At 38.0% G+C, this 24,881-nt stretch overlaps 1 protein-coding gene across 1 annotated transcript in view; it reads right to left on the reverse strand.

The window, feature by feature from the left end:
* LOC128638984 (guanylate-binding protein 1) overlaps positions 1-24,881 on the reverse strand; it is a 273,065-nt gene that overhangs the window by 189,944 nt on the left and 58,240 nt on the right. The window contains exons 4-7 of the mRNA XM_053691125.1: positions 17,732-17,841; positions 17,421-17,617; positions 16,120-16,362; positions 15,752-16,035 (exon numbers count right to left, since the gene is read on the reverse strand). Of these exons, the coding sequence (XP_053547100.1) occupies positions 15,752-16,035; positions 16,120-16,362; positions 17,421-17,617; positions 17,732-17,841 (834 nt within the window). The remainder of the gene's footprint in view (positions 1-15,751; positions 16,036-16,119; positions 16,363-17,420; positions 17,618-17,731; positions 17,842-24,881) is intronic.

Here is a 24,881-nt window from a genome sequence, read left to right on the forward strand (position 1 = left end):
AACAAAAAAGCAGACTGATGTTTCACAATCCAAAAAGTTAATTTTTTTTAAATGTACACTTACACTACTATTAAACAAGAAGATATGAGTGGTGGCACTGAGGATGGAAGTAGGCCCAGTATATGCTGGGAGCCTGACACACAGGCTGGCACTAGGCTGACCTGGCAACTAAAATTCAATAACACTTTGAATTTCAAAAAATATACACTAATGTTACAACAGATATGAGTGGTAGCACTGAGGAATTAATCACAGTATATGCTTGCTGTGGGCCTGGCACACAGGCCTGATGGAAAATGAAATTAGATTAAACTTGCAATTAGCAAACTAATGTAAAAGTTTTGTTTTTTAAATTTAAAATAATGTTACACCAGATATAAGTGGTGGGGGTGACACAGAGCAATTAATAACAGTATATGCTGTGTGCCTGAGAGACCCAGGCCTGATGGAAAATGAAATTAGATTACACTAACAAACTAATGTAATTTTTTTTTTTAAATTTACAATAATGTTCCTTTACACCACCAGATATGAGTGGTGGCACACAGCAATTAATCACAGTATATGGTTGCTGTGGGCCTGGCACACAGGCCTGATGGAAAATGAAATTAGATTCAACTTGCAATTAGCAAACTAATGTAAAAGTTTTAATTTTTAAATTTAAAATAATGTTACACCAGATATGAGTGGTGGGGGTGGCACAGAGCAATTAATAACAGTATATGCTGTGTGCCTGGGAGACCCAGGCCTGATGGAAAATGAAATTAGATTACACTAACAAACTAATGTAAATTTGTTTTTTTCTAAATTTACAATAATGTTCCGTTACACCACCAGATATGAGTGGTGGCACTGAGGAATTAATCACAGTATATGCTTGCTGGGTGCCTGGCACACAGGCCTGATGGAAAATGAAATTAGATTAAACTTGCAATTAGCAAACTAATGTAAAAGTTTTGTTTTTTAAATTTAAAATAATGTTACACCACCAGATATGAGTGGTGGGGGTGGCACAGAGCAATTAATAACAGTATATGCTGTGTGCCTGAGAGACCCAGGCCTGATGGAAAATGAAATTAGATTACACTAACAAACTAATTTAAAATAGTTTTTTTTTAAATTTACAATAATGTTACACCACCAGATATGAGTGGTGGCACAGAGGAATTAATCACAAAATTAGATTAAACTTGCAATTAGCAAACTACAGTAAAAGTTTTTTTTTTTCAAATTTAAAATAATGTTACACCAGATATGAGTGGTGGCAGTGAGCAAGTTGGCACAATATATGCTGTGAGGCTCACACACAGGCTGGTGGCAGGCAGGCAAATGCCAAAAAAAAAAAACGACTGGAGTTCTAGCCCTATGCAAAAAAAAAAAAAAAAGACTGATGTAGCCCTAAAAAGGGCTTTTTTGGGTGCTGTCCTTACAGCAGAGATCAGATGAGTCCTTCAGGACTGTAGTGGAGACTGAATACACTAGCCTAGCTATCAATTTCCCATTAAAATCTGGAGCTGCAACACTAAACCTCTTCTCTATTCAAAAGCTGCATCACAATGATTCTAAAATGGCTGCTGCCCGTGACCTGGGAGGGTCTGGAAGGGAGTGTCTGCTGCTGATTGGCTGTAATGTGTCTGCAGACTGTGAGATACAGGGTCAAAGTTTCCTCAATGATGACGAATAGGGGGCGGATCGAACATCGCATATGTTCGCCTGCGGCGGCGAACGCGAACAAGCTATGTTCGCTGGGAACTGTTCTCCGGCGAACAGTTCGGGACATCACTACTTGCAAACACTAGAGATCACTTTGTAGTTTTTTAATACACTTTACTTAGAGATATGTTTATATGTACAGGGAGTGCAGAATTATTAGGCAAGTTGTATTTTTGAGGATTAATTTTATTATTGAACAACAACCATGTTCTCAATGAACCCAAAAAACTCATTAATATCAAAGCTGAATATTTTTGGAAGTAGTTTTTAGTTTGTTTTTAGTTTTAGCTATTTTCGGGGGATATCTGTGTGTGCAGGTGACTATTACTGTGCATAATTATTAGGCAACTTAACAAAAAACAAATATATACCCATTTCAATTATTTATTTTTACCAGTGAAACCAATATAACATCTCAACATTCACAAATATACATTTCTGACATTCAAAAACAAAACAAAAACAAATCAGTGACCAATATAGGCACCTTTCTTTGCAAGGACACTCAAAAGCCTGCCATCCATGGATTCTGTCAGTGTTTTGATCTGTTCACCATCAACATTGCGTGCAGCAGCAACCACAGCCTCCCAGACACTGTTCAGAGAGGTGTACTGTTTTCCCTCCTTGTAAATCTCACATTTGATGATGGACCACAGGTTCTCAATGGGGTTCAGATCAGGTGAACAAGGAGGCCATGTCATTAGATTTTCTTCTTTTATACCCTTTCTTGCCAGCCACGCTGTGGAGTACTTGGACGCGTGTGATGGAGCATTGTCCTGCATGAAAATCATGTTTTTCTTGAAGGATGCAGACTTCTTCCTGTACCACTGCTTGAAGAAGGTGTCTTCCAGAAACTGGCAGTAGGACTGGGAGTTGAGCTTGACTCCATCCTCAACCGAAAAGGCCCCACAAGCTCATCTTTGATGATACCAGCCCAAACCAGTACTCCACCTCCACCTTGCTGGCGTCTGAGTCGGACTGGAGCTCTCTGCCCTTTACCAATCCAGCCACGGGCCCATCCATCTGGCCCATCAAGACTCACTCTCATTTCATCAGTCCATAAAACTTTAGAAAAATCAGTCTTGAGATATTTCTTGGCCCAGTCTTGACGTTTCAGCTTGTGTGTCTTGTTCAGTGGTGGTCGTCTTTCAGCCTTTCTTACCTTGGCCATGTCTCTGAGTATTGCACACCTTGTGCTTTTGGGCACTCCAGTGATGTTGCAGCTCTGAAATATGGCCAAACTGGTGGCAAGTGGCATCTTGGCAGCTGCACGCTTGACTTTTCTCAGTTCATGGGCAGTTATTTTGCGCCTTGGTTTTTCCACACGCTTCTTGCGACCCTGTTGACTATTTTGAATGAAACGCTTGATTGTTCGATAATCACGCTTCAGAAGCTTTGCAATTTTAAGAGTGCTGCATCCCTCTGCAAGATATCTCACTATTTTTGACTTTTCTGAGCCTGTCGAGTCCTTCTTTTGACCCATTTTGCCAAAGGAAAGGAAGTTGCCTAATAATTATGCACACCTGATATAGGGTGTTGATGTCATTAGACCACACCCCTTCTCATTACAGAGATGCACATCACCTAATATGCTTAATTGGTAGTAGGCTTTCGAGCCTATACAGCTTGGAGTAAGACAACATGCATAAAGAGGATGATGTGGTCAAAATACTCATTTGCCTAATAATTCTGCACTCCCTGTATGTTGTGTTACTTTATGTTCCGTGGTGTATGGTATATACCCGCCCACCTATCACGTGATAGTTATGTGATTTGTCCTCTGGGCAGCACCCCCTTATTGGTGGCCTATAGGATTTCTTCCAATACCCTCATGATTATGTCTACCCCCGTACACGGAATGGTTAGAAATTCTCTTGATAGTGCTTAATCTGTAAGCCTATAGGGTGCCCAGTTATACACTCACTCTATTGGCCAAATATCGCCATCACATTCATGAAGATATTTTTTATCTTTTATCTCCCTTTTGGCAGCCTTAGGCTGCATTTATTGCAGCACTTATATAGCACTTTATAGTAATTTTACATCATTGAGACTCGAGTATCTTAGAGGAGCCCCCGTGTTCCAGTGTTCCTGCTATCAATTGGTCCAGTGAACTGGGTCACTGTCAAATATCCAGTCTGCTCCTTATAGCACTGTATGAGTGCTCTTCACAAATGTGAGCACCCTGACTAGGGATATATACACACTGACCCCATCTAGTTTTACTACTGGTACACACAGACGCCTTGTCTGTCTTCTCTTTCCAGATTTGATGCCACATTGTCCCTGTATCCAGGTTGACCAGTGTGCTGGGTTGCTGTCAAATATCCCGCCTGTGTCTAATAGCACTGTCTGAGTGCTCCTCACATATGTGAGTACCCTGATCAGAGATCATTGATGATGTGAATTTACTATTTTATTATCGATACACACAGACACCTCTCTTGTTCTCTCCAATTTCCAGATATCATGACATTTTTTTGTGAAGAGAGTGCAGCCCTACCCATTGATTAGTGAACAGCCTCATATACTGACCTCCAGTTGGAACATCATATTGCAAATGGACTTATATGCTTAGAGGCCGTTGTTTGTAAATACTTTATGTAATAAGGATTTAACATATCATAGTTTTAGTTTCGATATTACACAATGTACTTCCATCTTGTATAAACTTTTAGCGCCCCCTATCAAGAGATAGCCTTCATTGACTTCTCTACTACTCATATCTGTGAGAAATGGTCACATATCCTGGATACAGATAAACCACCAACATTGATACAACAAAGTATAGCAAAGACTAGTAAGGCTACTCTATCTGCAAATATCAGAGAATCACACAACAAGATTATTGAAATGGCCTACATAACACCAAAGATACATAAAACCGGGGAGCCCAATTATGAAGTAAAATGTCCTAAATGCTCTTACCCGAGGGCAGATTTACTGCATATGATCTGGTCCTGCCCCAGACTGTATAAATTCTGGGGAATGTTGGCAAGATGGGTGACCTCCATAACTAACAAAAACTAACCTTTACTATGCAGACAATAATATTTCTGGATATCCAGGACCTTCCGACTGGAAGTTCTTTATTTGTCCATAACATTGTAATTCAGACAAGGAACTCTATTTATACAACACTGGCTGAGCAAAAAGGCTCCAACACTTACACAACTCAAGCATAGGATACACCAACAACTACTGTAGAGCAAGCTGATATATTATGGGACCTCCAAGGTAGAACAGCGCATTTCATAAAAAGTGGGAACCCTACATACTGACCCTAAACAGCGCCCAACAGACACAAGTAGTTTACCCGATCAGAAACACAGAATATATCTTAAACGCTCAGTTGAGGGGTGAATGGCAAATAGATCTGAATTAACGACAGCCATGAGTAACAATGGCTTTTTGTATACTGGTGAAGTAGTGTTAAATGGCACCCGTGGGGAAAAATCTGAAGTAGTTGAACTAAGTCTGCACAAAATCAATTGTACCATTAATCATATACTACAACTGTTTTATTTACAGGGTAGGACTGTGACAAGCAGAACGGGGGGAAGACCCCAACTGTTGAGCTAAGGCTCTGAAAGTCTACTTTTCTTTTTTTCTCTTTTTTCTTTTTTTTTCTTTTTGTTTTGTTCATATAAAAAATAAAAATCTGAAGACATGCATATGTAACTTTAACTTTGAAACTATATCCAGAGACTAGATACAAATTGAGATTGTAAGACATCTCTCAGCATCTGCAAGGTTAACCGAATTGTTGTTTTAATGCACTTTCTCAAAGCTTGCTTGATGACTGTTATGTATGATATACTCTTTATATAAATAAAATACTTTAAAAAAAATAGTAATGTTGGTTAAATTTATAGTTTAAACTCAGTTTTTTTGTATTTCACAGATAAGTTTTTATTTATTTAAAGATGGTTATATTGTAAGGTTAATTTAAAGTTAGGGGGTTTTAGGTTTAGGGGTTAATAGTTTAATTTAGTGTGTTGCGAAGTGGGGCGTGGCAGTTTAGGGGTTAATAGATTTATTTTATTAGTAGCGATGTGGGGGACGGTGGTTTAGGGGTTTATAAGTTTATTATAGTAGTTGCAATGTGGGGTGGGCTGTGGTTTAGGGGTTAATAGATTTATTTATTGTTGGCGATGTGGGTGGGCAGCGGATTAGGGGTTAATAGGTTTATTATAGTATTTGTGATGCGGGGGATGGTTTTTAAGGGGTTAATAGGTAGTTTATGGGTGTTACTTTGTAACATTTTAGTTATGAGTTTTGTGAAACATTTTTGATTTGCAAAATCCATAACTACTGGTCTCAGATCGCGGAATGGATCACTGTGGTGTGGGCTATAACGCTAGCATTTTAACCAGACCGCACAATCTGTAATACGGCACTATTGAATCCCACACTCAAAAATCTTTTTTTGAGAGCGGAATGGAGAGTTGCGTTACAGGCTATAATGCTTACTGTATAGTTATACCACTGCGACTTGTAATACGGGAGACCTGTAATTCCTTGCGCAATGGCCAATTTTTCAGCGGTATAGCCGTAACGCACCATCATGCAAAACTTGTAATCTTGGTGATTATATTTAAATACCATGGACTAGTCCGAATCTCGGACAAAAGTAAAAAGATAATTAAAGACGTTATTAAAGGGACACTAAACCCAAATTGTTTCTTAAATTCAGCTAGAACCTGCAATTTTAAGCAACTTTCTAATTTACTCCTATTATCAATTTTTTTTCAGTCTCTTGCTACCTTTATTTGGAAAGCAGTAATGTAAAACTTAAAGGGTCAGTTCACTGTAAAATTGTTTTTATATTAATGCATTTTCAATGACTTGTTATACCAGCTGCAGAGTATAAAATGTTTATTTGTGTATATCAAGTAGCTGGTTTTGTGCTTTTTAACCACAGCCTATTACAATAGGTTGAGCTTCAGGTAATATCACTTACACAACTCAAGCATAGGATACACCAACAACTACTGTAGAGCAAGCTGATATATTATGGGACCTCCAAGGTAGAACAGCGCATTTCATAAAAAGTGGGAACCCTACATACTGACCCTAAACAGCGCCCAACAGACACAAGTAGTTTACCCGATCAGAAACACAGAATATATCTTAAACGCTCAGTTGAGGGGTGAATGGCAAATAGATCTGAATTAACGACAGCCATGAGTAACAATGGCTTTTTGTATACTGGTGAAGTAGTGTTAAATGGCACCCGTGGGGAAAAATCTGAAGTAGTTGAACTAAGTCTGCACAAAATCAATTGTACCATTAATCATATACTACAACTGTTTTATTTACAGGGTAGGACTGTGACAAGCAGAACGGGGGGAAGACCCCAACTGTTGAGCTAAGGCTCTGAAAGTCTACTTTTCTTTTTTTCTCTTTTTTCTTTTTTTTTCTTTTTGTTTTGTTCATATAAAAAATAAAAATCTGAAGACATGCATATGTAACTTTAACTTTGAAACTATATCCAGAGACTAGATACAAATTGAGATTGTAAGACATCTCTCAGCATCTGCAAGGTTAACCGAATTGTTGTTTTAATGCACTTTCTCAAAGCTTGCTTGATGACTGTTATGTATGATATACTCTTTATATAAATAAAATACTTTAAAAAAAATAGTAATGTTGGTTAAATTTATAGTTTAAACTCAGTTTTTTTGTATTTCACAGATAAGTTTTTATTTATTTAAAGATGGTTATATTGTAAGGTTAATTTAAAGTTAGGGGGTTTTAGGTTTAGGGGTTAATAGTTTAATTTAGTGTGTTGCGAAGTGGGGCGTGGCAGTTTAGGGGTTAATAGATTTATTTTATTAGTAGCGATGTGGGGGACGGTGGTTTAGGGGTTTATAAGTTTATTATAGTAGTTGCAATGTGGGGTGGGCTGTGGTTTAGGGGTTAATAGATTTATTTATTGTTGGCGATGTGGGTGGGCAGCGGATTAGGGGTTAATAGGTTTATTATAGTATTTGTGATGCGGGGGATGGTTTTTAAGGGGTTAATAGGTAGTTTATGGGTGTTACTTTGTAACATTTTAGTTATGAGTTTTGTGAAACATTTTTGATTTGCAAAATCCATAACTACTGGTCTCAGATCGCGGAATGGATCACTGTGGTGTGGGCTATAACGCTAGCATTTTAACCAGACCGCACAATCTGTAATACGGCACTATTGAATCCCACACTCAAAAATCTTTTTTTGAGAGCGGAATGGAGAGTTGCGTTACAGGCTATAATGCTTACTGTATAGTTATACCACTGCGACTTGTAATACGGGAGACCTGTAATTCCTTGCGCAATGGCCAATTTTTCAGCGGTATAGCCGTAACGCACCATCATGCAAAACTTGTAATCTTGGTGATTATATTTAAATACCATGGACTAGTCCGAATCTCGGACAAAAGTAAAAAGATAATTAAAGACGTTATTAAAGGGACACTAAACCCAAATTGTTTCTTAAATTCAGCTAGAACCTGCAATTTTAAGCAACTTTCTAATTTACTCCTATTATCAATTTTTTTTCAGTCTCTTGCTACCTTTATTTGGAAAGCAGTAATGTAAAACTTAAAGGGTCAGTTCACTGTAAAATTGTTTTTATATTAATGCATTTTCAATGACTTGTTATACCAGCTGCAGAGTATAAAATGTTTATTTGTGTATATCAAGTAGCTGGTTTTGTGCTTTTTAACCACAGCCTATTACAATAGGTTGAGCTTCAGGTAATATCAGATCTCATTATGTTATCACTTTGTGAACACACACTTACTTCCTTATCTTATATTTGTCTGGAAAACTAAAGCTTGATACATAGAGAGAACAATGGTAAATTATCATTTTATTACTTAACTATCTTGCACCTCACTGTGAGTTTAATTTCTTTTGCTGGCTGTGTTTACTTAGGCTATTCAATAGCTGAGACTCCAGTATCAAAACTTTCAGTATAGGTTTGGAAACCACAAGCTAAATTAGGTTTTTCAAAGGCCAAAATAGGGGAAAAGGAGCTACTTGTAAACAATTTAATACAATCCAGCAAGTAAAATGGATCATTGGGAACAATTTAAATGGAAGATTTTTTTGGGGTGAACTGTCCCTTTAAGAGCCGGCCCATTTATGGTTCATAACATGGGTTATGCTTGCTTATTGGTTTGCTAAATGTAGCCACCAATTATCAAGCGTTATCCAGGGTGCTGAACCTAAAATGGGCTGGCCTCCTAAGCTTTAAACTCCCGCTTTTTAAATAAAGATAGCAAGAAAATGTAGAAAAATTGATAGTAACAGTAAATTAGAAAGTTGCTTGAAATTGAATACTCTATCTGACTCAACCTCAGATCAGATCGGCTGTTGCGGGGGCGTGATCCGCGGAAGTGCATGGACGGGTGTGGTCAGCCTGGGAGTGGGCATGGCCAACCAGGTGTGGGCTTGGCCTGAGAGAGACAAAGATTGGGGAGAGATAGAGGGGGCAAAAGAGATGGGGAATAGGGGGCAGAATAGAGGGGGGAGAGATAGCTAAAAAGAGGGGGAGAGCGAGCTGAAGAGAGGGGGAGAGAGAAATGGAGCAAAAGAGAGGGGGAGAGAGAGAGCAAAAGAGAGGGGGGAGAGAGAGATAAAGAGAGGGGGGAGAGAGAGTTAAAGAGAGGGGGAGAGAGAGAGAGAAAGAGAGGGGAGAGAGAGAGTTAAAGAGAGGGGAGAGAAAGCAAAAGAGAGGGGAGAAAGAGCAAAAGAGGGGGGAGAGAGAGCTAAAGAGAGGGGGAGAGAGAAAGAGAGGGAGAGAGAGTTAAAGAGAGGGGAGAGAAAGAAAAAGAAAGGGGAGAGAGAGCAAAGGTGAGGGGGGTAGAGAGCAAAGGAGAGGGGAAGAGAGAGCAAAAGAGATGGGGGAGAGCAAATGAGAGGGAGAGAGAGAGCAAAAGAGACGGGGAGGGAGAGCAAAAAAGAGAGGGGAAAGAGAGCAAAATAAAGGGGGAGAGAAAAAGAGAGCAAAGGAGAGGGGGAGAGATAGCAAAGGAGAGGGGGGAGAGAGAGCAAAGGAGAGGGGGAGAGAGATCAGAAGAGAGGTAGGAGAGAGAGCAAAGGAGAGGGGGAGAGAGAGAGAGCAAAAGAGAGGGGGAGAGAGAGCAAATAAAAGGGGTAGAGAGAAAGAGAGCAAAAGTGAAGAGGAGAGAGAGCAAAGAAGAGGGGGAGAGAGAGCAAAGGAGAGGGGGAGAGAGAGCAAAGGAAAGGGGAAGAGAGAGCAAAGGAGAGGGGGGAGAGAGCAAAGGAGAGGGGGGAGAGAGCAAAGGAGAGGGGGGGAGAGCAAAGGAGAGGGGGGAGAGAGAGCAAAGGAGAGGGGCAAGAGAGAGCAAAGGAGAGAGGGAGAGAGAGCAAAGGAGAGGGGGAGAGAGAGCAAAGGAGAGAGGGGAGAACAAAAGAGAGGGGGGGAGAGAGTAAAAGAGGGGGAAAGAGAGCAAAAAAGAGAGGGGAAGGGAGAGCAAAATAGGTGGGAGAGTGAAAGCAAAAAAGGTGGGAGAAAGAAAGCAAAAGAGGTGGGAGAGGGAGCAAAAGAGATGGGGAGGGAGAGCAAAAGAGAGAGGGGAGAGAGAGCAAAATAAAGGGGGAGAGAGAAAGAGAGCAAAGGAGAGGGGGAGAGATAGCAAAGGAGAGGGGGGAGAGAGAGCAAAGGAGAGGGGGGAGAGAGATCAAAAGTGAGGTGGGAGAGAGAGCAAAGGAGAGGGGGAGAGAGAGAGAGCAAAAGAGAGGGTGAGAGAGAGCAAATAAAAGGGGTAGAGAGAAAGAGAGCAAAAGAGAGGAGGAGAGAGAGCAAAGGAGAGGGGGAGAGAGAGCAAAGAAGAGGGGGAGAGAGAGCAAAGAAGAAGGGGAGAGAGAGCAAAGGAGAGGGGAAGAGAGAGCAAAGGAGAGGGGGGAGAGAGCAATGGAGAGGGGCAAGAGAGAGCAAAGGAGAGGGGCAAGAGAGAGCAAAGGAGAGAGGGAGAGAGAGCAAAGGAGAGGGGGAGAGAGAGCAAAGGAGAGAGGGGAGAACAAAAGAGAGGGGGAGAGAGAGTAAAAGAGGGGGAAAGGATGCAAAAAAGAGAGGGGAGAGAGAGCAAAAGAGGGGGGGGGAGCAAAAGAGGGGGAAGGGAGAGCAAAATAGGTGGGAGAGTGAAAGCAAAAAAGGTGTGAGAAAGAAAGCAAAAGAGGTGGGAGAGAGAGCATGGGCTTTAGGACTAGTACATTTTATATTGTAATAAAAAATATGGTGTTAAAAATTGTATTGTTTAATCACATTAAAGATCATAATGAAAATGTTCTGCAAATATTTGCCTAGATTACGAGTCTTGCGTTAGGGTTAAAAAGCAGCGTTGAGAGGTCCCAATGCTGCTTTTTAATGCCCGCTGGTATTATGAGTCTTGCAGGTACAGGTGTACCGCTCACTTTTTTGTCCAGACTCGGAAATACAGCAAATCCACTTACGTCAATTGCGTATCCTATTTTTTCAATGGGACTTGCATAGCGCCAGTATTACGAGTCTTCCAAAAAGTGAGCGGTAGACCCTCTCCTGTCAAGCTTGGTACCGTATTTAAAAGTCAGTAGTTAAGAGTTTTACACTACAACGCCGTAGCATAAAACTCTTAACTAAAGTGCTAAAAAGTACACTAACACCCATAAACTACCTATTAACCACTAAACTAAGGCCCCCTCCCCACATCGCAAATACTAAAATAACATTTTTAACCCCTAATCTGCCAAACCGGACATCGCTGCCCCTATAATACATATATTAACCCCTAAACCGCCGCACTCCCGCCTCGCAAACACTAGTTAAATATTATTAACCCCTAATCTGCCATCCCTAATATTGCCGCCACTATATTAAATGTATTAATTCCTAAATCTAAGTCTAACCCTAACCATAACACCCCCTAACTTAAAAATAATTTAATTAAATCGAAATAAAATAACTATCATTAACTAATTAATTCCTATTTAAAACTAAATACTTACCTATAAAATAAACCCTAACATAGCTACAATATAACTAATAGTTACATTGTAGCTATCTCAGGGTTTATTTTTATTTTACAGGCAACTTTGTATTTATTTTAACTAGGTACAATAGTTATTAAATAGTTATTAACTATTTAATAGCTACCTAGCTAAAATAAATACAAATATACCTGTGAAATAAAACCTAACCTAAGTTACAAGTTAAAGAGAGGGGGGAGAGTGAAAGCAAAAAAGGTGGGAGAAAGAAAGCAAAAGAGGTGGGAGAGAGAGCAAAAGAGAGGGGGAGAGAGCAAAAGAGAGCAAAAGAAAGGGGGAGAGAGCAAAAAGAGAGGGGGGAGAGAGAGAGAGCAAAAGAAAGGGGGAGAGAGAGCAAAAGAGAGGGGAGAGAGAGATAGCGCAAAAGAGAGAAGGAGAGAGAGCAAAAGAGATGGGGAAGAGAGAGAGCAAAGGGTGGGACCGCTGTACTACAAAAAATGGCCCGTGTGCACGGGCTTTAGGACTAGTACATTTTATATTGTAATAAAAATATGGTGTTAAAAAATTGTATTGTTTAATTGCATTAAAAATCATAACAAAAATGTTCTGCAAAAATTTGCCTAGATTACGAGTCTTGCGTTTGGGTTAAAAAGCAGCGTTGAGAGGTCCCAATGCTGCTTTTTAATGCCCGCTGGTATTACGAGTCTTGCAGGTACAGGTGTACCTCTCACTTTTTTGGCCAGACTTGGAAATACAGCAAATCCACTTACGTCAATTGCGTATCCTATTTTTTCAATGGGACTTGCATAGCACCGGTATTACGAGTCTTCCAAAAAGTGAGCAGTAGACCCTCTCCTGTCAAGCTTGGTACCGCATTTAAAAGTCACTAGTTAAGAGTTTTACACTACAACGCTGTAGCATAAAACTCAACTAAAGTGCTAAAAAGTACACTAACACCCATAAACTACCTATTAACCCCTAAACTAAGGCCCCCCCCACCACATCGCAAACACTAAAATAAAATTTTTAACCCTTAATCTGCCAAACCGGACATCGCCGCCCCTATAATACATATATTAACCCCTAAACCGCCGCACTCCCGCCTCGCAAACACTAGTTAAATATTATTAACCCCTAATCTGCCGTCCCTAACATTGCCGCCACTATATTAAATGTATTAACCCCTAAATCTAAGTCTAACCCTAACCATAACACCCCCTAACTTAAATATAATTTAAATGCATCTAAATAAAATAACTATCATTAACTAATTAATTCCTATTTAAAACTAAATACTTACCTATAAAATAAACCCTAAGCTAGCTACAATATAACTAATAGTTATATTGTAGCTAGCTTAGGGTTTATTTTTATTTTACAGGCAAGTTTGTATTTATTTTAACTAGGTAGAATAGTTATTAAATAGTTATTAACTATTTAATAACTACCTAGTTAAAATAAATACAAAAGTACCTGTAAAAAAAAACTAAACTAAGTTACAATTACACCTAACACTACACTATAATTAAAATAATTCCCTAAATTAAATTAAATTATTTAAAGTACAAAAAAACCCACTAAATTACAGAAAACAATCAAATAATTACAATATTATTAAACTAATTACACCTAATCTATTCCCTTAACAAAATAAAAAGCCCCCCCAAAATAAAAAAAAGCCCTACCCTACACTAAATTACAAATAGACCTTAAAAGGGCCTTTTGCTGGGCATTGCCCCAAAGTAATCAGCTCTTTTACCTGTAAAAAAAAGTACAACTCCCACCCAACATTAAAACCCACCACCCACACAGCCATAGGATTGAGCTCACATTCTAATGGCTGTTCCAATCAGCCAATAGGATTGAACTTCAATCCTATTGGCTGATTGCATCAGCCAATAGGATTTTTTCTACCTTAATTCCGATTGGCTGATAGAATTCTATCAGCCAATCGGAATTGAAGGGACGCCATCTTGGATGACGTCACTTAAAGGAACCTTCATTCTACAGTCGCCGTCGGAAGAAGAGGATGCTCCACGTCGGATGTCTTGAAGATGGACCCACTCCGTGCCGGATGGATGAAGATAGAAGATGCCGTCTGGATGAAGACTTCTGCCCGTCTGGAGGCCCACTTCGCCCGGCTTGGATGAAGACTTCTGCCCGTCTGGAGGACCACTTCTGCCCGGTTGGATGAAGATGTCTCCTGGTAAGGTGATCTTCAAGGGGTTAGTGTTAGGTTTTTTTAAGGGGGGATTGGGTGGGTTTTAGAGTAGGGTTGGTTGTGTGGGTGGTGGGTTTTAATGTTGGGGGGGATTTGTACTTTTTTTTACAGGTAAAAGAGCTGATTACTTTGGGGCAATGCCCCGCAAAAGGCCCTTTTAAGGGCTATTTGTAATTTAGTGTAGGGTAGGGCTTTTTATTTTGGGGGGTCTTTTTATTTTGTTGGGGGGATTAGATTAGGTATAATTAGTTTAATAATCTTGTAATTATTTTATTATTTTCTGTAATTTAGTGTTTGTTTTTCTGTACTTTAGATAATTTTATTTAATTTAGGGAATTAATTTAATTATTGTGTAGTGTTAAGTGTAATTGTAACTTAGGTTAGGTTTTATTTTACAGGTACTTTTGTATTTATTTTAACTAGGTAGTTTATTAAATAGTTAATAACTATTCTGCCTAGTTAAAATAAATACAAGCTTGCCTGTACAATGTAATTATTAGTTATATTGTAGCTAGCTTAGGATTTATTTTATAGGTAAGTATTTAGTTTTAAATAGGAATAATGTATTTAATGATAGTTATTTTATTTAGATTTGTTTAAATTATATTTAAGTTAGGGGGTGTTAGGGCTAGACTAGGTTTAGGGGTTAATAACTTTAATATAGTGGCGGCGATGTTGGGGTCGGCAGATTAGGGGTTAATTAGTGTAGGTAGGTGGCGGCAACATTGGGGGCGGCAGATTAGGGGTTAATAAATATATTGTAGGTGTCGGCGATGTTGGGTGCAGCAGATTAGGGGTTCATAACTATAATGTAGGTGGCAGCGGTGTCTGGAGCGGCAGATTAGGGGTTAATAATATAATGTAGCTGTCTGCGATGTCGGGGGCGGCAGATTAGGGGTTAATAAGCATAAGATTAGGGGTGTTTAGACTCTGTGTTCATGGGTTCATGTTAGGGTGTGAGGTGTAGACATAACTTTTATTTCCCCATAGGAATCAATAGGGCTGCGTTAGGAGCTGAACTCTGCTTTTTTGCAGGTGTTAGGTTTTTTTTCAGCCGGCTCTCCCCCATTGATTCCTATGGGGAAATCGTGCACGAGCGCGTTCAGCCAGCTCAACGCTAACGTAAGCAGCGCTGGTATTGAGGTGAGATGTGGAGCTAAATTTTGCTCTTCTCTCACTTTTTTGCGGTTAACGCCGGGTTTGTAAAAACCCGTAATACCAGCGCTGTCTGTAAGTTAGCTGTGAGCATAATCTGCTCGTTAGCACCGCTTCTAACGCAAAACTCGTAATCTAGGCGATAGTATTTTAATGGAAAAATAAAAAGATTGTATTTAAAATGTACAGGGAAGAAAACAAATTAAGTTGTACAGTAGAGGTTTTAATAAAACTATAATACATGTGCAAAAAACACTTTGAAATTCGTATTTATAATACAAAATTCAAAACATTATTTTCCTTCCTGTAAAATTAGTTTTACCAGCTCTGCTAGTAGTCTGAACTCTGAACTGGTGCATTCCATGGGTGCAGCTGAAATTTCTATACCAGGTATGGCATATTCTGTAATCATATTCCCCTGCAGACTCACTGTTTTTTCTGTAGCGGATCATGTCCGCCAGACAGTGTCAGCATTTATCATTGCACAAGCAGATACGCTAGCAGGGGTGTCAATCAACCCGATCATATGCAATCAGGTGGATTGCTGTCCGCCACCTAAGAGATAGCGGATGAGTTAAGGAGTAGCAGTCTTAAGACCGCTCCTTATTAAGCTATTTACATTTCAAAATTTGCTCAAGCTGCGCCATAAATACTTTTTTTTTAAGCATAAAGTTCTTAAACTCACAAGAAACTTAGCCTGAAATTCTTGATTTTCATCTTTGAAAGACTGATTCTTAAAGATTTTAACAGCTTCTTTTTCACTTTCTTGGTGTAGCTTAAAAAAATCTTCTTGTGTTTCTGTGGGAAATTGATCAATTTTCTCGTTCATCTTGCTTTCGTATTTGGATATTGCATCATTCACAGCTCTTGAATTTTGAAGTTCTGCTAGAGTCAATATTGCATTCTCCATGCAAGGAACTGAGCCACTTAAAATAGCCTCCACGTAAGTCACGGCAAGATTCCCCAGTACTGAAAAATGGGAAAAGAACAGAGATTGCATTGTATGTAAAGACAAATTCATGCACCACATTTATTTTACTATGTTTTACTTACATCTTCCATTCATTTGGTATCCTCCTGCAAGAGTTTTAATTTTGCTGTTTTTATATACATATGACAGGAATTTCTCTGTCTGACATAAAAAACCAGGTTCTAGTTGTGATTCTGGAATATGATCCATATTGTTCAGACCTTCTTTGTTTGCTGGTCGTTCAAACACAAAGCATTTGTGGGAATGAAAGTAATTGTGAATGCATTCCCTAGGCAGATTGTACTCTACAATCTTTCTACCATTGCCTATGAATAAAAAAAAAAAATACATGAAGGTAATTGTCTATATTCATATTAACATGTAACCTTTCAGTATGTGTGTGATGCTCTAATGCCTCCATATCTTTACCTTTGACAGTCAATCGTCTTTACATGGATTCCATACTTCCTAGTTGTGGATTTAGGATGGTTCTGAGAGCTGGGCATTGTGACTCAAACCACATTAACTCTCTGACTGCCAGCACCCTTATGCGCTACATCCACACACTAACCTCATCTACATAAAAATGTCACTGTATGACCATAGGACCTACCATGAGAAACCACCCTACTAAAAGGTACAAAATTACTGTAACCCAAAGTCACTTGAACACATCCCCTTGCTCATTTGTAATGGGTTTGCTCTCACAATGCACCTCCAAACTCCAGTGTTGTATTTGACCCTTCTTCCAGTGTAATATTAAAGGGATACTAATTCTAATTTCTTTTCTTTCATGATTCAGATAGAGCATGCAATTTTAAGTAACATTCTAATTTACTTCTATTATTATTTTTCTTTGTTCTCTTGCTATCTTTATTTAAAAAGCAGGAATGTAAATCTTAGGAGCTGGGCCATTTTTTGTTCAGAACCTGGGTTACGCTTGCTTATTGGTGATACCGTGGGTATTGCAATAAGAGATAATTAGAGATCAGCAATGCAGTTTAGTCTCTACAGGAAGATATTTTGTAAATATAATTTCAGACAATGTTGAAAATATATGGATAATATAAATTTAATCTAAAACTATTTAATTAAATGTTTTAAGAAAAAGGCTTTGTGCAATATAACTTTAATAAAAGTATGTCAACAGCGCTCCTGTCTCCATTCTATCCATTGTATTATTCTATGGAATACATTTAATAAAGTTCTCCATTCAATAGGGAATGTGCTATGTGCAATAACCAAGGAAATGGAGATGGTGGACTGATTGGAGAAGCTGGAGAGGGCTGTTAGGGAATCTGCCTGAGTTTGACACAATAGAGAAATGAACTAAAAAATAAATGCAACAAGTGCTAAGAGTCTGTGCAGTGCACCAGTACTTTACCTGTCTTAAGCATCAGTGAGTTCTGCAGATAATCATCTTCTGTAATTGGTTTCCCATCTTTCTCCAAAACTAAAGTAAAATCACGGACACACCAGATGAATGATGGGAAGAATCTCTTAAAGTCAGACCCATCATTTTCTTCAGCATTTTGTGAAGGTGACTTCACTTTTATGAGCTCAGTGAGTTCTGTCACATATCTGAGAAGCTAAGGAACATCTACAATAAGTGGTCTAACTCAAAGCATAGACATAACCAGACAAAGCAATAAGACAGGTAAGTAGGACTTCCCAATATTTATTTATAAAGGATACTGCAGTTGGTCCATGGTCTGTTGATCAATGGTCCCCACACTATTGTAAATTAGAGTGCTGCTTAGCAGAACAGCTAAGGAAAATATCCATGCATCGTTCTTACTATCTCCCTGTAACAGGACAACATTGTCATTAAAAAGATAGTTTTAGAAAGCCAGCAATATTCTAAACCCTTAGTAGGTATGAACGTTGGATAAACAGTGAGGGGAGATTTAGAATTATATTACAAGACCAGAAACTCATATTTTGCATATCTTTCTTTTACTACTCAAACTGCAGCCTAAAGTGATGAATACAATACATAACTGTCAAAATGTAAAATAGACAGGTAAATTGAGACCAAAAAGTATTAACCAATGAAAGGGCTAGGCTGTTGAATATTGCATATATGGACCAATTAGCAGAGTCATAGTCCTATATTTAACAAAGTCTGGCGGACCTGATCTGACAGTGCGGATCAGGTACGCCAGACCTCGCTGAATGCGGAGAGCAATACGCTCTCTGTATTCAGCATTGCACCAGCAGCTCACAAGAGCTGCTGGTGCAACGCCGCCCCTTGCAGACTCGTGGCCAATTGGCCGCGAGCAGGGGATGTCAATCAACCCGATCGTACTCGATTGGGTTAATTTCCGGCGATTTCTGTCCGCCTGCTCAGAGCAGGCGGACAGGGTTATGAAGCAGTGGTCTTTGTGACCGCTGCTTCATAACTGCTGTTTCTGGCGAGTCTGAAGACTCGCCAGAAACAGGGGCCATTAAGCTCTATTCGGAGCTTGATAGATAGGCCCCATAGTGATCATAAACAGTCCTATAAGTACACCCAACCTCCTCTTTTCTTTTGATGCTCACAAGGAGATAAGTAGTATATTTTACTGCTGTTTAAATAAACGTTTTTTTCTGATTAATTTAATTTTAATTTATTTTCATTCTGTGTTGATATTTATCTCCCATACCATTTTCATTTTATTTTACGCAGAAAGATTAACTTTATTTATATATTTATTTATGTTTGATCCTTGTTTGCGGTAAATTGAGTTACCCAAAAAAACTTTAATTTTATTTCCTTTCACTTTCGCTTTTTTATTTTAGTTTTCCATTTTGTTTTCCTTTTGTATTGTTATCCAGATCCTTTATTTAAAATGTCCTACCTTTTTTATGTGTTTCCACGTTGGAAATTGTCATGCATTATTAGCTCCGGGTGCGCTCGTGCCGATCAGCCGCTATCTTGTGGGCATAGTTTTCAGTGATGTGGAATTGCCTTTTCCTGTGTCTAGTTTGTGCCAGATTACCTCAAAGCCTTGGTCCACACCGCCTCTATATATTACTTGCAGCAAAAGTATTTGTTTTTGTTACAAAGTTTTTTTATTATTTCTTCTCCTCTCTTTTTACTTTTTAGCTTCCTCTAGTGGCTTTGATTTAAATATTATTCTATTTGGTTTTAAGAAATATATATTTTATTATATTATATTTTTACATTATTATTTTCTGTCATATTTGAATATATATATATATTTATTTATGTAAAATTCAATATGGCTCAATCATCTGAAGCTGACAACTCAGAACAGAAAGTTGATGCCTCCATGACTAGGCTCACAACTTAAATTAATCATTTGGTTTCAGGTAATTTTCAGAAGTCAAACAAAAAGCTGTCAAAAATAAAAGACCTATTTTTAGCACAGTTAAGGCTAGTAAAAAATACCTGTTAAGTCTTATTGCTGTCAATAATATTATTTGCAGTAAAGGAACAAAAAACCCTGCTGCATCCTCTAATCCCAAGAGGATACTGATGGGACAAATGAAAACTGCTGAAAAGGTTTCTGAGAAACAAAGTTCAAATTAATATTCTTCTGTTTACTTACTGGATTCTGATAATTCCTTAGTTAAATCTGATAATTTTGAGGACTCTGAAGTTTCTCCAAAAACTCAAAATTTTAAAAAACATTGAAAGAAATCCAAACATTTGGAAGGTTATTTTTTTGAGTGCTTGTGCAACCCTAAGATCCATTTAATGGTTCCCAACTTTAAAAATTGTAAATTTTATAGATTCCCAGATTTGAAAACTTTAATCCCTTAGTAAACAGAATGTTTTTCAATTTTCTTACCGTTAAGGATCAGGGCTGTTCTTACATTTCTGCTGTGTTTGTGTTTAGCTGTAATTTACTCTTACTCATTTACTGTACTCACACATATTATATACCGTTTTTTTCGCCATTAAATGTACTTTCTACAAATATCATTATTTTCATCATATCACATAAATTTAGTATAAAAAAGTTATAAAATATGATGAAAAAAAGCAATTTTTTTCTAACTTTGACCCCCAAAATCTGTTGCACATCTACAACCACCAAAAAAACACCCATGCTAAGGTGCCAAGATGCACCTGCTCCCTGGGCGGTGTTGAAGGAAAGCCCCCCCTACTACCACACAGCAGAAACAACAAAAAAGATGCTGTTATAAAAGGGGGCTGAGAAAGGATACCACATTCTACATTCCAGGCTGCCCTGGACAGCCTGGACTCGGCAATGGTGACTGCTTCAAATGCTACCATACATTGGTGAAATTTTTAATTTTTTAACATTTACTGTTCCTAAATTTATTTATTTTTTTACTTTTACTGCTCCAGACTTTTACATTTTACTGCTCCATTTTTATAAGCAAGTTCTAAAATTGTAGTTTTTTTTTTTTTTTTTTTTTACTAAACCTATGCATGGGGGGTATGGGTGTACTCAGGGGGCCTTGCAGAAAACAACCTGGAGTGTTTTTATTTGCAATAATTTACAACAGGCTCTCCTAAATCATAGTCAAAAAGTAGTGTGTGTGTAAAACTAAAAATTAAAAAATTACCACCATGCACAGTCTTCAATTTTTTTGGCTAAAACGGTTCCATCAAAAGCATCAAAGCACTCCATATACAATACCTTGGGGTGTCAACATTTCAATTATATACACTTTCATGCCAATAAATATACCTGGGGTATGCGATTGGCCACAAACTAAAGATAGGCCTATCAGAAGAAATACTCTCACTTTTAACTAAAATTACAAGTCATAAAATTCTAACAGAACCTTACCAAAATCCTGGCAAACCTATGCATGGGGGGGGCATTGGTGTACTCAGGAGGTCTTACAGAAAACAACTTGGAGTGTTATCTTCCAAGAACCTACAATATGCTCTCCAAAATCACAGCCAAAAAGCAATGTGTGTGTAAAAATAAAAAATACCACCACACACATTCTCCAAAGACTGGTGGTTGAAATAGTGCATGGAAAGTGTTAAAATACCACCATTTGAAATACCCTAGGGTATCTACTTTTCAAAAATATATGGTTTGATGGAGGTAAATTACATTGGACGGCTTCAGAAATATCCCGATTAGGACATGGGTGCATGATGACAGATGTGAAAATTTCAAGTTGGAAAACTGGAATGTGCCCCCTAAAAATAAGGCCTTTTAGCCCCCAGAGAATTGAGAATACATGCCTAAATTACAATGTGTATGAAAAATAACACAAAAAAATTACTACCCAAAAGTTTGACAAAGACTTTGACTGTCTACTTTTCAAAAATATATGGTTTGATGGGGGTAAATTACATTGGCCAGCTTCAGAAATGTCCCAAATAGGATATGGGTGCATGATGACAATTGTGAAAATTTCAAGTTGGAAAACTGGAATGCGCCCCCTAAAAATGAGGCCTTTTAACCCCCTGAGAACCAGACAAACGTATTCATGGGTGGTATCACTTTACTTACTCAGGAGATGTTGTTGAACATATGTATGAAAAATAACACACAAAAAATGACTACCCAAAAGTTTGACAAAGACTGGTGGTTGAATGAGTGTATGGAACGTGTTAAATACCACCATTTCAAATACTCTAGGGTGTCTACTTTTCAAAAATATATGGTTTGATGGGGGTAAATTACATTGGCCAGCTTCAGAAATGTCCCAAATAGGACATGGGTGCATGATGAAAGATGTGAAAATTTCAAGTTGGAAAACTGGAATGCGCCCCCTAAAAATAAGGCCTGTTAGCCCCCTGAGAACCAGACAAACCTATTCATGGGTGGTATCACTGTACTCAGGAGATGTTTTTGAATACATATTGAGGTATTTTTTGGCAGTATCACATAACAGGAATTGAGAATCCATGCCTCAACTACGTGTATGAAAAATAACACAAAAAAATAACTACCCAAAAGTTTGATAAAGACTGGTGTTTGAATTAGTACATGGACAGTGTTAAAATACCACCATTTCAAATACCCTAGGGTGTCTACTTTTCAAAAGTATATGGTTTGATGGGGGTAAATTACATTGGCCGGCTTCAGAAATGTCCCAAAAAGGACATGGGTGTATGATGACAGATGTGAAAATTTCAAGTTGGAAAACTGGAATACACCCCTTAAAAATAAGGCCTTTTAGCCCACTGAGAACCAGACAAACACATATTGAGGTGTTTTTTGGCAGTATCACATAACAGGAATTGAGAATCCATGCCTAAATTACAATGTGTATGAAAAATAACACAAAAAAATGACTACCCAAAAGTTTGACAAAGACTGGTGGTTGAATTAGTAGTGCATGGAAATTATTAAAATACCAATTCAAATACCCTGGGGTGTCTTCTTTTCAAAAATATATGGTTTGATGGGGGTAAATTACATTGTCCGGCTTCAGAAATGTCCCATATAGGACATGGGTGCATGATGACAGATTTGAAAATTTCAAGTTGGAAAACTGTAATGCGCCCCCTAAAGAAAAGGCCTTTTAGCCCCCTTGAGAACCAGACAAACTATTCATGGGTGGTATCTCTGTACTCAGGAGATGTTTTTTAACACATATTGAGTTGCTTTTTGGCAGTAACACATAAACAGGAATTGAAAAGCCAAGCCTAAAGTGCAATGTGTATGAAAAATAACACAAAAAAATGACTACCCAAAAGTTTGACAAAGACTGGTGGTTGAATTGGTGCATGGAAAGTGTTAAAATACCACCATTTCAAATACCCTAGGGTGTCTAATTTTCAAAAATATATGGTTTGATGGGGTAAATTACATTGGCTGGCTTCAGAAATTTCCTAAATAGGACATGGGTGCATGATGACATATGTGAAAATTCCCAAGTTGGAAAACTGGAATGCACCCCCTATAAATAAGGCATTTTAGCCCCCAGAGAACCCAGCACACCTATACATCGGTGATATCACTCAGGAGATGTTGCTGAACACACATTGGGGTGTTATTTTGCAGTAACCCTAAACATTCTCAGTACATGTATTCTTAAATTTCAATTTTGTCAAAAAATGTCCACTTTTTTTTTTTCTTTTCAAACTTTGGCATTGATTGGTGGTAAAATGGTTCCATGAAAAGAGTCAAAATGCCCCAAGTTTAATACCTTAGGTTGTCTTCTTTTTAAAAATATATACATGTGAAGGGTTGTTCAGTGATTTCTGACAGATATCAGTGTTCCAATGTAATTATTGCTAGTTTTGAAAGAAAAAAAAAAAAAGTTTGGAAATGGTTTGGAAATAACAAAGTGCTACTTGTACTTATTGCCCTATAACTTGCAAAAAAAAGCAAGGGACATATAAACATTTGGTATTTCTAAACTCAGGACAAAAATTTTAAACTATTTAGCATGGGTGTTTTTTGGTGGTTGTAGATGTGTAATAGATTTTGGGGGTCAAAGTGTGTTTTTTTCCATTTTTTTTATCATATTTTATATAAAATGTTACGGTAAATTATAAGATATGATGAAAATAATGGTATCTTTAGAAAGTTCATTTAATGGTGAGAAAAATGGTATATAATATGTGTGGGTACAGTAAATGAGTAAGAGGAAAATTACAGTTAAGCACAAACACTGCAGAAATGTAAAAATAGCCATTTATTTTTTTTACATTTATTTTGTTAGTTTAGCTTTTAAACTAGCAAAATATGAGAATCTGGCCTTGTAATAAAATTCCGATTATCCTAGCTTATAAAAGAATAATCTAGATTTCTTCCATGTAATTGGCAAGAGTCCATGAGCTAGTGACCTATGGGATATACAATCCTACCAGGAGGGGCAAAGTTTTCTCAAAATGCCTATAAATACACCCCTCACCACATCCACAATTCAGTTTTACAAACTTTGCCTCCTATGGAGGTGGTGAAGTAAGTTTGTGCTTTGATTCTACGTTGATATGCGCTTCTCAGCATTTTAAAGCCAGATTCCTCTCAGAGTACAGTGAATGTCAGAGGGTTGTGAAGGGAGTATCACATATTGAATGCAATGGTTTTCCTCACGAGAGATCTATATGTGGATGGGTGTCTTTTGGTAAGTATGTTTTCATTACTTAAGACACTCTCAGCTATGGTTTGGCACTTTATGTAATAATATAAAGTTCTAAATATATGTATTGTACTTATATTTGCCATGAGTCAGGTTTGTGTATATTTCCTTTTGCAGTTCATATTTGGGAAAAGCATATTTAGGAAAATATTTTTTCTTACCTGGGGTATAGTCTTTTTTTCTATTGACTGTTTTCTCTTTAAATTTCACTGGCAAAATTAGGCTCGCAAGGGCGCAAAATGCTGAAGTTTATTGCGTCATTCTTGGAATGAGAATTTTTTTGCCGCAAAGTTACGTCCGATGATGCAAATTTGTCATTTCCGGCGTCTTAGTTGACGCTGAGTTCCTTGATCAAGGTTGAGTTGTCATGTGTGTCATTTCTGGATGTTACGTTGTGCGTCATACTTGGCGCCAAATAATTTCATTATTTAAAATCCCATTCCTATGTGCCTCTTGCATTTTTCTATGTTAGAGGGCTATGCTGTTTGCATATTTTTCCCATTCCTGAAACTGCCATATAAGGAAATTGATAATTTTGCTTTATATGTTGTTTTTTCTCTTACATTTGCAAGATGTCTCAATCTGATCCTGTCTCAGAAACCACTGTTAAAACCTTGCTGCCTGATAACAGTTCTACCAAAGCTAAGTGCATTTGTTGTAAATTTGTGGGGATTATATCTCCAGCTTTGGTATGTAATAGTTGTCATGATAAGCTTTTACATGCAGAGAATGTGTCCATCAGTAATAGTACTATGCCTGTTGTTCCTTCGACATCTAATGTACAAGATATACCTGTGAATATAAAAGATTT

The sequence above is a fragment of the Bombina bombina genome, chromosome 8, assembly GCF_027579735.1.
Source record: "Bombina bombina isolate aBomBom1 chromosome 8, aBomBom1.pri, whole genome shotgun sequence".
Classification (NCBI taxonomy): domain Eukaryota; kingdom Metazoa; phylum Chordata; class Amphibia; order Anura; family Bombinatoridae; genus Bombina; species Bombina bombina.